General features: G+C 36.2%; 2 protein-coding genes across 3 annotated transcripts; one reads left to right on the top strand and one right to left on the bottom strand.

The window, feature by feature from the left end:
• Positions 1-682: 682 nt before the first annotated feature.
• On the bottom strand, positions 683-4,114 carry isg20l2 (interferon stimulated exonuclease gene 20-like 2). Of its 2 annotated transcripts, XM_044116027.1 has the most exons (5): positions 4,009-4,114; positions 2,759-2,826; positions 2,008-2,646; positions 1,400-1,600; positions 683-849 (listed from the first exon to the last, which is right to left on the bottom strand). In XM_044116027.1, the coding sequence occupies exons 3-5, from the start codon at positions 2,584-2,586 to the stop codon at positions 745-747; spliced, it is 885 nt and encodes a 294-aa protein (XP_043971962.1). In that variant the 5' UTR covers positions 2,587-2,646; positions 2,759-2,826; positions 4,009-4,114; the 3' UTR covers positions 683-744. The 2 variants fall into 2 exon arrangements, with proteins under 2 accessions (XP_043971962.1, XP_043971961.1); XM_044116026.1 differs by having other exon boundaries at positions 2,008-2,826.
• A 552-nt stretch (positions 4,115-4,666) lies between these two features.
• mettl25b (methyltransferase like 25B) lies at positions 4,667-11,092 on the top strand. Its single transcript, XM_044116025.1, has 8 exons — positions 4,667-5,028; positions 5,137-5,255; positions 6,198-6,414; positions 6,501-6,563; positions 6,759-6,896; positions 8,517-9,280; positions 10,285-10,469; positions 10,562-11,092. The coding sequence occupies exons 1-8, from the start codon at positions 4,888-4,890 to the stop codon at positions 10,645-10,647; spliced, it is 1,713 nt and encodes a 570-aa protein (XP_043971960.1). The 5' UTR covers positions 4,667-4,887; the 3' UTR covers positions 10,648-11,092.
• Positions 11,093-14,469: the final 3,377 nt, after the last annotated feature.

Below are 14,469 nucleotides of genomic sequence, written 5' to 3'. Positions count from 1 at the left end.
ACTTCGTACTCTTAACATGCCTGGACTATGTAGTATTGTCCCAGAAAACCAAAAAGTTTAAACTTTTTACACAAAATTCCAAAGTTTCCTACCACCAGTGGAATATGACAGTAGCACCAATATGCTTTCAAACTTCTGAATTATAGAACATGGCATCAAACTTCTCTTTTTTTAGGACCATACATATGGAGTTGATCTGATCCTTTTCATCACAAATTGTGATAAAAAGGATATTTCTGACCTAAAAGTGGAAGGAAAACCATTTAAACTCAGTTTAACCCTAGGAAAGAAGGTTGCAGCTACTGACAGTAAGTCGGTTTCTGCTCACATCCATGAAAAGTTCTGTGATAAGAATGTAAAAATTATTATCTTTTGCTGTAAAACTATATTTTAAACTACTCTTCCAGGTAGTTCATGAGCACCTAAACATGCACATGATTAATACATGTGTGAAAAAATATATTACAAAAATATCTTATTGTGCTCATTTCGACGTTACTGTAGACCTTCACTGTACCCAGAATAACACTGGGCTGTGTGCACAAAATATCTACAAATGTTTTAACATGCCGCTACTAAACATGTTTTATCTTTCGGTTATACAACAGCTTTAACCGATAAAGCTAACAAGAAAGGTACCTTATTTTTTTCATGGATGACTTGAATTTCATTGCAAGACATCTTTAAATTTAAAGGTGGTTGAGCTGAGTTTATTTTGCACTTTCAAATATAGAAGTACGTGGGTCAAGATGTGGAGGCGAGAGTGCTCTCCCATTCCTCTTCTACCACCTTGTAAAGCTCCATCGTAGCTTTAGCATCTTCCACAGAAGAGTGGCCCTTTCTTCCAGTCTGAGGACAAAAGAGACAGCTCTGATTAAAAAATATTTTAACCTTCTGACAGCTTTAAACTCAAGGTTCCAAAGATAATAATGAATGTAAGAAGCTTATTACAGCATTAAGATCATTGCTTATAATCACTAAATAATCTAAAATCTTTGAGAGTATAACCAGGTTATTCTCATGACATATGAACATCACCTGACATCACCTGACATGTGTTTTAGGCAAAAGAAAACGCTAAACATGAACAAATAGGGGTTTTAATTAAATAACTGCATACGTATGCAAAGGATATATTATTATTAACACTGGAAAAAATACATTTCAAAAAAGAAAAACAACAATCCCAAAAATATATTTAGCGTTTCTTGTAAGATAAATCATAATTTCCATCACAATCATTTATTTTGTCTGAAAAGATAAATACTAAACTGCCAACCGCAACCCTTTTTAGAGCTAAATTGGGTGGGGAGGTGAATGGACAAAAGACAACTGATGCGGCCTTGTGGTTTCTTAAATCAAAGAACCAATTACAACAAATCAGCATAACTTCACGTACCTGGATATCACGGTTGAAGATGGCTTTGGTGAGTCTCTTCAGTGAGGCGCACTCTTTCTCCCCAAACCCAGCCTTCAGGTTGAGAAGAGGGATTTTCGACGTGTCTCTTGTCAAGGCAGCAGGATGCGTGTAACTGAGGGCCTTGAAGTCGTTATGTATGGCGTGGCCGATAACAATCTTCCCCATGAGCAGTCTTAGGATCTATAGAGTCACAGCACATTTTTGTCATTCTGCTTTTGGAAAGTCATGATGCAAAATATATCCATTCAATTCAGTAGAAAACATTTAATCTAAATTCAGAATGTGTATTCTAATGTTTCAGTTTTCAAAGTTTTGAAATTGGGCAACATTCTCTATTTCAGATAAGTCACTTTGCTGTTGGGTTTCTTAACCGGGGCGTAAGTATTTTTGACACTTTGTGTACAATCGCTGTGTAAAGAAACAGGCAGGATCTGGTCTACTTCTGAATTATTACTCAGGTAAACATAAAGGAACTTCTCTATGAAATAACGACTTGTAAGTAGAAATACTGAGTGGCAAAATCATAGTGAGAACAAGAAAAAACGAACAACTTGGCGTTATTGTGCTACAAATGAATTTTGCATCACCTCCTGCCTGGCCTGTGCAAATGGTGTGGCTTTGGAGAGATCTCTGGGACGAATACCGCTCCATCTTGTGCGGAAGTCTGTTACATACATGGAGGGCTTGATGAACTTGTCATAGATTACATCCCCGTCGTATGAGACGATGCTACAGCGAGCCAGCTGACTGATGCTGCCTTTGGGTCCTGCGCCCACCATCTCACAGTCAATGGCGAGGTACTTTATAGGGTTCCCTGCGGGAGTAGAGAGCTTACGAGCGTTGGATTTGGAGGCGCAGGACAACGTTGCTGTTGTTTTGGTGTTGACTGGTTGGTTTGGCTTTGTATGGCTACTTTCATTTGTCACAGTGAAAGTAATTGATAGAGGGTTAAAAGAGGAGGTTGAAGCCTCAGAGCTACGGCCAACACTAAGGTCAACGCCACTGGAAGACGGGTTAGATTGAGGTGAACTTCGGCGATTTGTTGTCATGGGAGATGGTGCAGGTCTGGAGAAACGTCCATTCTGTTTTGAAGCTTGATTGTGTTCATTGTTTCTCCTTTGATGAGAGTCATCCTGAAAGCACCCCTTCCCCTTCAGGTATTTCATTTTTTTTAAAAACTGCTTCTTCTTCCTGTTGCTCTTCTGCTTCTTTGTGGGAATAATTCCCTGTGAGGTATCAACAGAGGGGGAAACATGGATCATAGTATCAGACATGTTAAAATCTTAAATTCTCTACTCGTTGTGCAACGAATAGATCCAAGATTTTGCTAATGCTCACGGCCTCAAAAAGTCTCTTTTCTTTGAAGTCCAAATTGCATCAGACGAAAACAGATTAAATGCACCACCCTGTAAGACAAATATACATTATCAAACAATGTCTTGGCATAGTCCTCTGAAAATGCCAAAGAACAGGTTTAAAGGGGGATTCCAAGAAGCTGAACACTAACCAGGAAAAGAACATTACAATTACTCTGCTGACTTTACCATCTTTAAATGGCAACAAAAAAAATTGACCACGATTTATTAATTAAATGACTACACTTTTTTTAGAGTCCTTTTAAAGAAAGTGTAGTCATTGGAGATGTTGGAGAAATGCCAACATCTGTAGATGCACACTGTCAGTAAGCTGGTTGAAAAAAGATTTCTAAACATTTCCCTTTGCCTTGTTGGGTTACAAAAGAGGCAAACTTGTTTGAAATATTTTTTTGATGTAAAACTCAGAGGATGATGCCGTAGAAATTAAAGAAGTATAATTTATCCCGCTCAATCAGATAATACTTTTTCAATACTACAGTTTTGAAATTAGCAGCCAGTTAATTAACTCGACAAAGCTTTTTATGCTATTGTAATTTAAAGATCAGAGCTGTCAGAGGGTATACTACTCTGCCCCCTAAGCAATGTTACTAATTGCAAATTCTCTGTATTCTACAAAATTATGTTTTTTCTTGAGAGGAAAGGTAGAGATATTATTGGAAATTCAATCATTGCAATGATCTATATGTGAATTATAATGAACATATAATAAATATTGTTTTTCAGTTTTTACACAAAAACTATAAAACGCAGTCTTTTTAAATGGTTCATGTGTATATACAGTAAAATCTTATTATATTAATTACAAATCACAACAGAACAGCATAAAAACAAACCACCAGCTCTGTCTCTGAACTCACTAGCAGTTCGCACCGGGCATAATACAAAGTTGTTTAATTCACGTTTATATATATTCTATAGAAGAGGAACACAGAATTTAAATTCATGTTGCTTTTTAAACTGTTTTACGAGTAAACAAAATAAAATGTCATTCTTGATACAAGTGAATTTTGACACAAAATTTTTTAAACAAGCCTATACAATAATACAGCTCTCCCCTACGTTGTTAAAGCTCCGTTAATAACGTTTTATCATCGCTAACGTTAGCTCACAAAGGCTAATAGTAAATATAACTAATGAAAATAAAGATAACTGAACGTAAAAAAAACATGTTTCAGTTTGTCTCTAATTTTCTATGATTTGAACAATACATACCCTAAAAGGAGACTTAGAAACATAGCAATAAAAACATGTTAAAACATCCGCAGCCCGCCCGGAGCACACGAGGATTCCTACTCCGTGACAACGACTGATCAACATCCGGGGCGTGCTGCCTTCAAGTTTGTAAAACAATGTCCGCATACCACTGGTGCCTCAACTTCCCCCTTACTGGAAAGGTTTAAGAATTTAAGACATTAAGGAAATAATAATAAGAAAACAATAATTAAGGTGTGTTTTTCGTAATATCTTTTTAAGCTACAGGTCTCAATGAGGAACTGGCTGATTACATGTGACTGCATGGCAAAACAACCTTAATAAGAACATTAAAAACCAGAATGTGTAGTAGACTTCCTCAAAGCAGATAAAGACGCATGTTTCTTGCTGTAAAATAACAAAATTATTTTTTACCAACAGTGTTGTTGTTTTATTTCTTGTTCTGGTTTTGCTAACACATTTTCGTGGAAAGTGTTAAATGTACTGTTATCATCAATAATAATAATAATAATAATAATAATAATAATAATAATAATAATAATAATAATAATAATAATAATAATAATAATAATAATAATAATAACAATAAAGATTTGTAAGTTGCATAACAATAAAGCAGGGGGCGAAAAGCTTGTAAATCAGTGAAGCCAGAAATTGCGAGGAGCTCATGAACGCATCGCCAATGTACGCTGGAAAGTTCAGCAACAGTATCTAGCTAGTTTTTAAAATCAGTCAGTATTTCTTGTATTAAACGATATCTTGTGCCGTTTCTATAGCTTGATCTGAAGACGAATTGCTAGCCTTCCTGGTATTTAAAGTAGTTTTAATTTAAACTGCTTTGAGACGCTAACGCATGTTAGCATTAGCTTACGGAGACTCATGTCAGAACAGCTGTCGGTGTCAGCAGCACAAGATGTGGAGTTCAGAGCCAGTTTCACTGCACAACAACAAAGAGACCTGGCGAGGAGACTCACCACTTTTCTGTCTCAGTACAGCCATTTGACCGACTCTTTTATTATTGTGTGTATACATGTATTTAAACATAGCAGTCGAACACAATATTGCACATTCATCACCTTTTTTATTGAGGAAAGAACCCCAGTTGTTAACTGATTGATTAATTCACAGGAGTTCTTCACTGAAAATCTGTGGCAGACATTACCCTGCACCTGGCAGGCTGTGCTGCAGGATATTTCATATCCACAAATTGCAGAACTGCTGCTGGATGCTTCTCATGAAGACAGGAGGTACTGATCATAATGTTGCATTTTTATTAAGGCTCAACCTAAGGTGTTTAATATAAAAATTTGTAGTCTTACTAATAGTCTTCTCAGTTCTGACATGAACTAAAAAAATAATAATAATTGCAGAAACTACAGACTCTTGTTCAGAGCTGACAAGCCTCCCCTGTAACTTTCCTATAAAGGTTATTGATTGTTCTACATAACATAAAGGCTTGACATATTTAACTCCATGTGTAATAAATGTATACAAAAATTTAAGTTTCTGAAATGAGTGACAGAATATTGAACTTCTTTAGGCTGTTTTAATTTGAGCTGTACATATCATAAAATAAACCATGATGTTTTTCCAAATAGAATGAACATAATCATTTATAAATATGTATGTCCAGCCCAAAACATTGCAAAGTTGTCTCTTGAAATAGAAAATAGACTTTTTGTTAGGTTACAGCCAATATCCAGTCTTTAGAAAATCCACACATGATGTCAAATGCATGTTACGTCTTAATGCGAAAAAAACAGAAAATACAGTCAACACTTCCCAAATTATATTAACTTGTGGTTGTTAAACAAAAAAATTTTTTGTTGCATCTTCATTTTTTGGGGGGGGGAGGGTGGCATAGAATTATAATAATCCAAATTCTTAGACTATATCCTTTAGCCACCTTTAACTGCTAAATTTATTAGTCTAAGCTATTGCCTTTTTGATAGTTTGATACTCTGATAAATTTGGTTGGTTTGATAAATCTTGTAGTCTGTGATCAGTCAGCATTTGTTATGTGGGTGATCTTCAGTCCTTTAGTCATGAGGCAAGTTTGGCTTTAATTGAACTATATTTTCATGTTTTTATGTTTAAAACATTTACTTTTTTGTGAAAGTGGCAACTAAAACGCAACATTCAGACATAAAGTGTGAGTTAAATAACAAGTAAAGACTTTGTGATTCCAGATATCCTACGGTGTGGCCCCTGTCCCTCCTGGCTTTCCGTGCCACTGCTCATGCCCTGGCATTTCCCAGAGAGTGCAGGCCTGACCAAGGCAAAGTGGCTGCGTCGGTGAAGCCTGATGAGTTCCTGGAAAACCAGAGTCAGAGTTCTTTACTGGGCCACATATTCAGGAAGCATGTCAAACCCAAGAAACAGCATGAGATCCGAAAGCTTGGCATGGTACAGGGAATTCTGTTGCCTGTTGGTTTACAACACATTGCAGTTTCTATCTGAGATGTTGTTGGGTTTTCCTTCTTTCTACACAGCTTGTTAAACAACTGTGTGACCAGACAGGCTGCAGGAGAGTGGTGGATGTGGGATCTGGCCAGGTATAATTAGTGTGCATTGACTATCTGCATTTTAATGCTTTCTATTAAATTCTGCAGTCCTTATTTTGCACCATTATAGGGACTAGCTTTTACATGTAGCTAGTGCATTTCTCTCTTTTATGAAACACACAAGGTTTAGTTAGGATACAAATTATCGCAAACTGAACGCTGTGTATTTTCCAACATTTTATAAAGGGTCACCTCACCCGTTTCCTGTCCTTTGGGCTTGGACTGTCCGTGACTGCTATTGAGGCTGATCACACCTTGGCTGCTATGGCTTCCAGGTACGATGGGGAGTTACTGTGGGCCCTGGAGAAAGAAAAACGGAAAAAGGTTAGTGTTTTGCCACACATATATAGTCAAATAAATATATATGTATATATATATATATATATATATATTTGTTCTGATAAGGCTTGTTTGTCAGATAAAAAGTACTTACCTCTTAGCGTCTCATTTTCATTTCTCTCACAAAGTTTAATATTTAATATTGATTGTAGGACATTTATTAGGTAGTAAACAAGATTAAGTTCAAGCATTTTCCTGGTACTGCTTAAAATGTCAGTCTCCTATTATTATTTTTATCATTTTTACCTATGTATATTTTCATTGTCCCACTTACCTTAACTTGCTGCTGTAACACCTGAATTTCCACGATGTGGGACAACAAAGGATATTTCTTCTCTAATCTTCTGTTCAACTAAACTTGCAGTTACTGTTTTTGGCCACGTGGGGGAGACAAGGTTCACTTTAAAACATGGACATGTCCCAGCCCATAGGTCAGGGGTGTCCAAACTTTTTGTCAGGTGGGGCGAAATTGTCAAGTCAAATGAACTTGAGGGCCAAAAAAATTAATAAATAAAATAGTAATGTTTCTTGTTGTAAAGGCATGTTTGAACTACTATAGATCCAAAACTTAAAAATAATTTTGCAGGTTTGCCTTATAAAAGAAATGTTGCAAATTTTATAGGTATCAATTGGAAAACTGGAACAAAAAGGAGTCAATTTGGGGGCAATAAATCAAAATTTTAGATCACTTTTTCTTTGAAAACACTTGCTGTATGCCAAGTTTGATAAATTAATTAAAATCAGATTTGGGTGCAGCAAGATCAGCTTTCGAGTAAGAGTAACTGACTAGATGTGATTCTTGCAAGAGAATACAAAAAGTGTTGATATTTGAAGATAAATAATTTGTATTGTTGCCTATATTTTCTATTGTAAGGAGATTTTACACCGGGTTCCAATTATTATGCAAGTGATATTTTCTCAGATTTTCGTAAATGGTCGATGCAAATGATGGTCAGTATAATTTTCAAGTCATGAACTATAACAGTATAAATCAAATTTTACTGAACAAAGCTCCCCATGAGAACAATATTTTTTTTTTCAAAAATAAACTCAAAATGCACTGTTCCAACTTATTATTCACAACAGTGTATTTTGTCTATTTGCTGTAATTTAAAATAAAAAGTTTTCATCTACATCAAACACCTCAAATTGGTGTTATTCTTAGTTGAAGTCAGGGGCTTCACTTTGGACACTCCTGATATAAGGCATTTGCTAATGTAATTAATGAAATTTGATTTTTTTTTTTGTCTACATGGTTGTTTTGTTTTTCATGTAGTTATTGTAAAAGTTAGTCCTGTTTGGAAGTATTTCTCTATATATTTTAACTATAGCTGCGTGAAATCATTCTCTATGACTTCCTAAAGTTTTAAACTATTTTTAGTTATTGAATGTTGGATGATTTGTTGGAAATCTTTCAGTAAAATGTGCATCTTTTTCCCCCCTTGTTGGTCATTGCAGTATATATATATATATATATATATATATATATATATATATATATATATATATATATATATATATATATATATATACGATATATGTGTGTGTGTGTGTGTGTGTGTGTGTGTGTTGCTTTCAACAGACTAATAAAACTCTTTGTCTCAGAGCTGCTCCTTTCAACTTCCTGAAGCGCACTCCATTCCCCGGCACATGGCTGGTTGGGTCAACCCCAGGGCATCATGGGAAGGTTTTATCAAGCAGCTGAAAGATGCACATCATGCCATTGAAGTACCCCAAGCTTCATCTGCACCCATGAAAAAGAGACGTTCAGATCTAAGTCAGACACCACATCCCGAAGGCCCTTCGTACAATTCAAACAGTGAGGGTGAACAGATTTTTTTTGAGGGAAGCTGCTGCTCAGACATCCAGGATGTCTCTGAAGCCGCTATAAACCCAGAGGAAAGCCGTCAGAAGGACTATCCAGACTTTGTCTTGACTGGTCTGCACGCATGTGGAGACCTCAGCGCCACTCTCCTCCGCCACTTTGTCTGCTGCCCTCAAGTTCGGGGCATCACCTCTGTGGCGTGTTGCTACATGAAAATCACTACCAAAGAAAATCCCACCCCTCCAGGACTGATCTCACCTCCGACTCCACCCACACCTAGCGCCGAGTCATTTCACTTTGAGTTTGGCTACCCAATGAGCTGCTGGGTGAGAGGGTTGCCTGGGCACCAGCTCTCCTATAAAGCACGAGAGGGGGCATGTCATGCTGTGGAAGACTATGTGCGGCGGCTTGGGGAGGAGAGCGAGCAGCTCAGGACACATTGTTACCGAGCGATACTGGAGACGTTCATCAGGGACACGAGACCGGATCTCCGCCGGGCAGGAATCCAGACCATAAAGAAAGCCCACTTGTTACCTTTTACTGAGTGAGTGAACACTGCAGCCTCCAATCTGATAAAGGTTTTTCATTTGTTGCAGATTCATTGTTAAATGTTCAGGATACAGTAGAATGCATTTCCTTAAATGTCTGATTCATCAGTAAAAACAATACTAATTGTCATTCCATGAAATGAAGAAAATGAGTTCATATTTATGCAAGTTATTTATTATACAGTACAATTTATAAATACAAATAGCACCAGGTCATAACTATGTTAAACTGACAGCACATTACAAATGGAAATGTAAGAAAATCGTTGGGACTAGAGATGCAGCGACAAATCTTCTGGTGATTGTAATCGACCAATATTTCAACTCATTGGCCAGTCATTCAAAACTCCAAAAATTATTATTTTTTTCTCAATCAGTAAACACACCAAAAGTAACCAATGACATGTCGCAATGACTTTAACACCCTCCACTGCGGATCCTGTAACTGAGTGATGTAGACTGTTTGTTAGCTATATTTTGTAACAGTGAGGTAAAATGTCTTCCTTATTTCCACTCTTGGAGGCATATCCAATCAGCTCCAAGGAAAATAAATGGCACTTCTGGATTGGCTGCTTGGCAAATGCAGGCCAATAGCATGTCAAGTAACAATGCACCCATGTGTTTCAGCTTTCCAAGCTGAATTTTTTTTCAAGTATCTTCTAATCTAAATAATTGGAGTTAAGTTATACAGAAGAATCTATGAATACTGACCCATGAATAGATGGGGGTCAACCGGAACAGTAAAACTCTGTTTTATGCTAGCCCTGCTCTTTCACACAGACACAGTGCTTCTGTTCCTAATGTAAATAATTAGACTGGTCACTGGCAGGAAGACCAGATAAATATGTAGATTTCTGGTCTCATATCTTTTTATGTACTAGTTCTTACAGAGGAATTAGAAGTTTCTGTCCTGACATGTTTGTAGACAAATTGAGTTGTTGAATTTTTCAAACGTTTCCTAGTTTATGACCTGTTTATTGACTTCCATTGTTTCTGGTAGATATGCCCGACTGGGCCTGCCTCGGGTCGGCCTTCCTGCTGATTTTCCCCTGGACCAGGAGCGGGTGGAGGCCATGTTGAAACAACAAAACAAGGTGGTGGTGTACTTCACTTTGAGCCTGTTGCTAGCTCCTGTGGTGGAGACCTTAGTGCTGCTTGACAGGATGATCTATCTGGAGGAAAATGGTGAGCTGCTAGATAGTCTGGAAGGACTATTTCTCTTACAGTTTTGTGTGACTGAACCCCCTGACTGAATATAACATTTATTATCTCTACAGGTGTGGACAGTCAGCTTATTCCTCTTTTTAATCCAAACTTTTCTCCAAGAAACTTTGTCCTTGTTGCTGTGAAGCCATCCAGATAGTGTGAACAAACAGAATCCATCTAATTGTTAACCTGTTGTTTGTAGCAATATCAAGTCAGGAAGATAAGGGATTGTTTCAGGAGATGGATTGAGTGTCTTGTATTCATTAAGGATTGCAGTAAACTTCATATGGCACATATTCACGTGTGCCATATGAAGTTTTGAATAAACAGATGATATAGATAGTTGTGTAAAATTCTCTAAGCAAAATTAGTAAGGGAGAGCAGTATGTTATTTAAATGAAGTCTTTCTACCATTTAGTGAAGATGTGTTTGACATGTGGTCTTCCAAAGTTTTTCTCAGGGTTTAGTTTCAGTTTACAGAAATGACTGTTGTGACATCACTTGTTTTGTATTCAGGGGTTTTTTCATGGATGCTTTCTTTGTTTCTGTTTTGTGTCTTAACCCGAGAGCAGAAATAAAACTTTGCTTTAAGTGGAACCAGACCAATCCTGTTTTATGTGACTCATTAATCTTATTTACAGAGTGTAGATTTCACAACTTTGTGCTGAAAGGTTTGTGTGGAGCAGTTTTCTTAAATGCCTGGCAAATGTGCAGTTGCATTTCAAGCACTTTAAGACAATAACTAAAAAATCCAATTTCCTGAGAGGAAATGTGTGAATTCTTATGGACTTAATCATCATTCTAAGAGTAATTAATTTCTTTCATCTTGTGGGTTTTTGATTTCACTCTTTTAAAGATGAGTCAGCATGTCATCATAATAACAGAATGAGACTCATTTTCTCAGTTGAAGTTATTAATGTTGATTAAGAGCAGCTGCAACTTTTATGTGGTGTGTGCAATGTATGTCCTCTGGCTTTCACAAAATCCACTCTAGTAAAATACATAACGTCTCAGGAAACAGATTTTACAACAATTCTTAAAAATCTGAATGTGATCAATTTTGTGCTTTATGGTGCAAATTAGATTTTCTTTTTCTTTTTTATTCTATTTTTTATTTTAGTTAGGAACAGTGCATATTAATGAACACATACAAACAGTATTTTTAAGAATGCTAAATTGTCTATCCCATATATTCTATCAGGGCAGATTGATAATAAAATACACATGTGAGATGATAGAAGTGTGACAAAAGTCCCCCTAAAAGAAACACAAAGGTAAATACAGCTGACACAGAGCATGACAGGATACCTAATTTATTTCAAAGAACTTTTAAGAAGCCTCACATTTCGGGCATTTTTGTCTTGTAAAATAAAAGCATACTATCTAAACACCTTGCATTCTTAACAGATGGTTGCACCACTGTGGGCTACTGGAAACCACAGTAAGTTATTTATCCGAACTGTTTAACATCTTACATGCACATCTGCCAGGGAAAGAAAAAAAAAAGACAGCTTTTAGTTCATCTTTGCTGCCTCTTCACTGAGTGCAAGCACATGTGCAGAAATTGCTTACTGCCTGTAGCAGATTAAAATAATCTTCTTCCAATGAAGTTTATAGACGCAAAGTTTCCATTTAATTTCCTGCAACCCATATAGAAAGATATTTGCTTCACAATTACATAATAAATTTATTTTTTGAAATTTCAGAATTGAAAATAGCTATGGAAAATACCAGGTTTTATTTGGACTGAAGTAAAAAAAAAAAAGGTTCAAATCTTGAACCAAATATGTATTTTTCCATTCACACCTTTCCAGTTTGTCAAAATAATAGAGGAAATTAAGCATGTGTCCCAGACTTAGTCACTCTAAAAATACTAGAGTGACTATTGTGACAGGAAATTTATTAAAAAGCACAGAATGATAAACACTTTAATAGCTAGACTTTTTCGTTTAGCATATGCTTGGTTCAGCAGTGTATAAACTCTTTGCAATGAAGACAAAAATCAAGTTGAAGGCTCTTGACGGGCCACAAAAATACATTTTTGAAAGTAATGGAAAAATACGTTTCAATGGACAGCTTTTATTTTTATCTACCAAACAACTTACTGAACATGCGTGATTTTCGTGCATCTAAGTAGTACCTTTTCTGAGAAAGGGATTTGTAAATCATGTTGATCCAACAAATGAAAACTATTGCATGCAATGTCCTTATTAAAAGAAAGGCAGCTAATTTCCACCTCCTGGGAGCCCTGTTCCTATTACATTTAGCAAAAAAGAACATTTAATACACTTTTGATGTGTTAAATATAAAAAGAAGGCTAATAAAACTATCAATACTTTCTGTTGCACTATTACATTTTCATGAAGGTTTAATTTGTAGGAATCTCAAAGCGTTAGTCTGCATCAACTGCCTGTGCTTGAAGGACAGCGTTGCTCTCTTCTTGAATTGTTGGCAGAGGCCAAACAAAATCTTTCAGAAGGCCACAAATGGCCCTTAGACCACATGGGGGCCCCCTTGTTTTAAGTGCTTGCTCCTTGGCGACACTAAAGCATTTAGTGGTATGTGCATGTGCGCATTTTCTCAGAGCTTTGTCGTCAAAGCATAAATTCCAGTTTTCTGTAATTGTTTGATTCATTCATTCACCAGTAAATATTTGGGATCTTTTGCAATCTGTAAATCTGCCTTCTTTCATCAAGTAACTCCACCACTATCTTCTCACGGGCCGTCTTGTTGAAGAAAGAACTGAATTTATGATCAGACAGGAGGGGTTTACAGATTGGATGGTTTAAAAATAAAAAATGATACAATTTGTTTACTCACTTGTAGTGCAAACGGTTGGTAATCTCTCTGTTGCTTTGTTAATGTTCCACCTTGAAGTTTGATTTATTGTGCCAACTTTCTGCAACCCATTTTTACCCCACAGCTCTCACACACAACAAAAGGTTTAATCACAACCAACTGTTGCCCACTGACATCTGGAAAGCTAAGCACACAGAAAAATATGAGCCTCTGAGCTACAATAACATACACAGAAAAGTTTGTGAAACAATTTTAAAAATAGTTTTCGAAACAGTGTTAACAGATGTTATATTTGAATAATTTTAGAATCTGTAATTAGAATGTACAGTTATCAGTTCATAATGCTTTTCCCTTTCTTCTTAATTAACACATAAAACCACACACTTACATAAAGAGATAACTCACACATATTAGTTTAGTTAGAAACACCTAAAGCTTTTCGTGGGTTTCAGTTGAGAGAGTATTTGGAAGACACAACAATTGTTCCTGTTGCGTAAGAGATGGTCACCAAGATCTGGTCCTTGCCAAACCACAACTGCAATTTGTGTCTTGAAAACTGAAAGCTTTTATACTTCTCATTCCAGTAAAACTAATGAAAAAAATTATATTTATTCCATTAAAATAATGCTTATGCTTTTTATTAGTTGAATAATTTGACATATGTCACATTAAAGATAGAAGAAAGCATTTTTTTTATCCATTAGAAAAACCTGGCATTTTAACATGACTGTGTAAATGTTTTATGCACATTCTGAATTGGTTTAAGGTTTAAGGCTGAACAACAACAACAAGTCTTTCACTTCTGCATCTCTCGTGCTTACTTAACTATTACCACATGACAAAGATGTGCTTCCCTGCAAAACACATTCTCCAAACATCATTAACATTTTATATTATTCAAGACTTCTGATTGTATTTTATTAATAATAATTAAAGGGTCTTTGAGAGAAAGAAGACCACATTTGGTTTCCATTTGTGAAAACTGCCTTCCATCTCATGTACACAATGCTCTTGCTGCTCCTGAGCAAAAAGTTAATTTTCATAACACCAAAGCTTCCTTACTTTTCTGCTGAAATACTGATTTATGGAACAAATGTTTTACCTCTTTCTTCATCCACAAAGCATATTATTACAAGCAGATGTGCTACATGCCACAACTCTCTTGAGCATTTGGACTGAA

Source organism: Gambusia affinis, linkage group LG05 (assembly GCF_019740435.1).
Source record: "Gambusia affinis linkage group LG05, SWU_Gaff_1.0, whole genome shotgun sequence".
NCBI classification, from domain to species: Eukaryota; Metazoa; Chordata; class Actinopteri; order Cyprinodontiformes; family Poeciliidae; genus Gambusia; species Gambusia affinis.
Note: the sequence above shows the minus strand (reverse complement) of the source record. Positions and strands in the feature narration are given on the sequence as shown.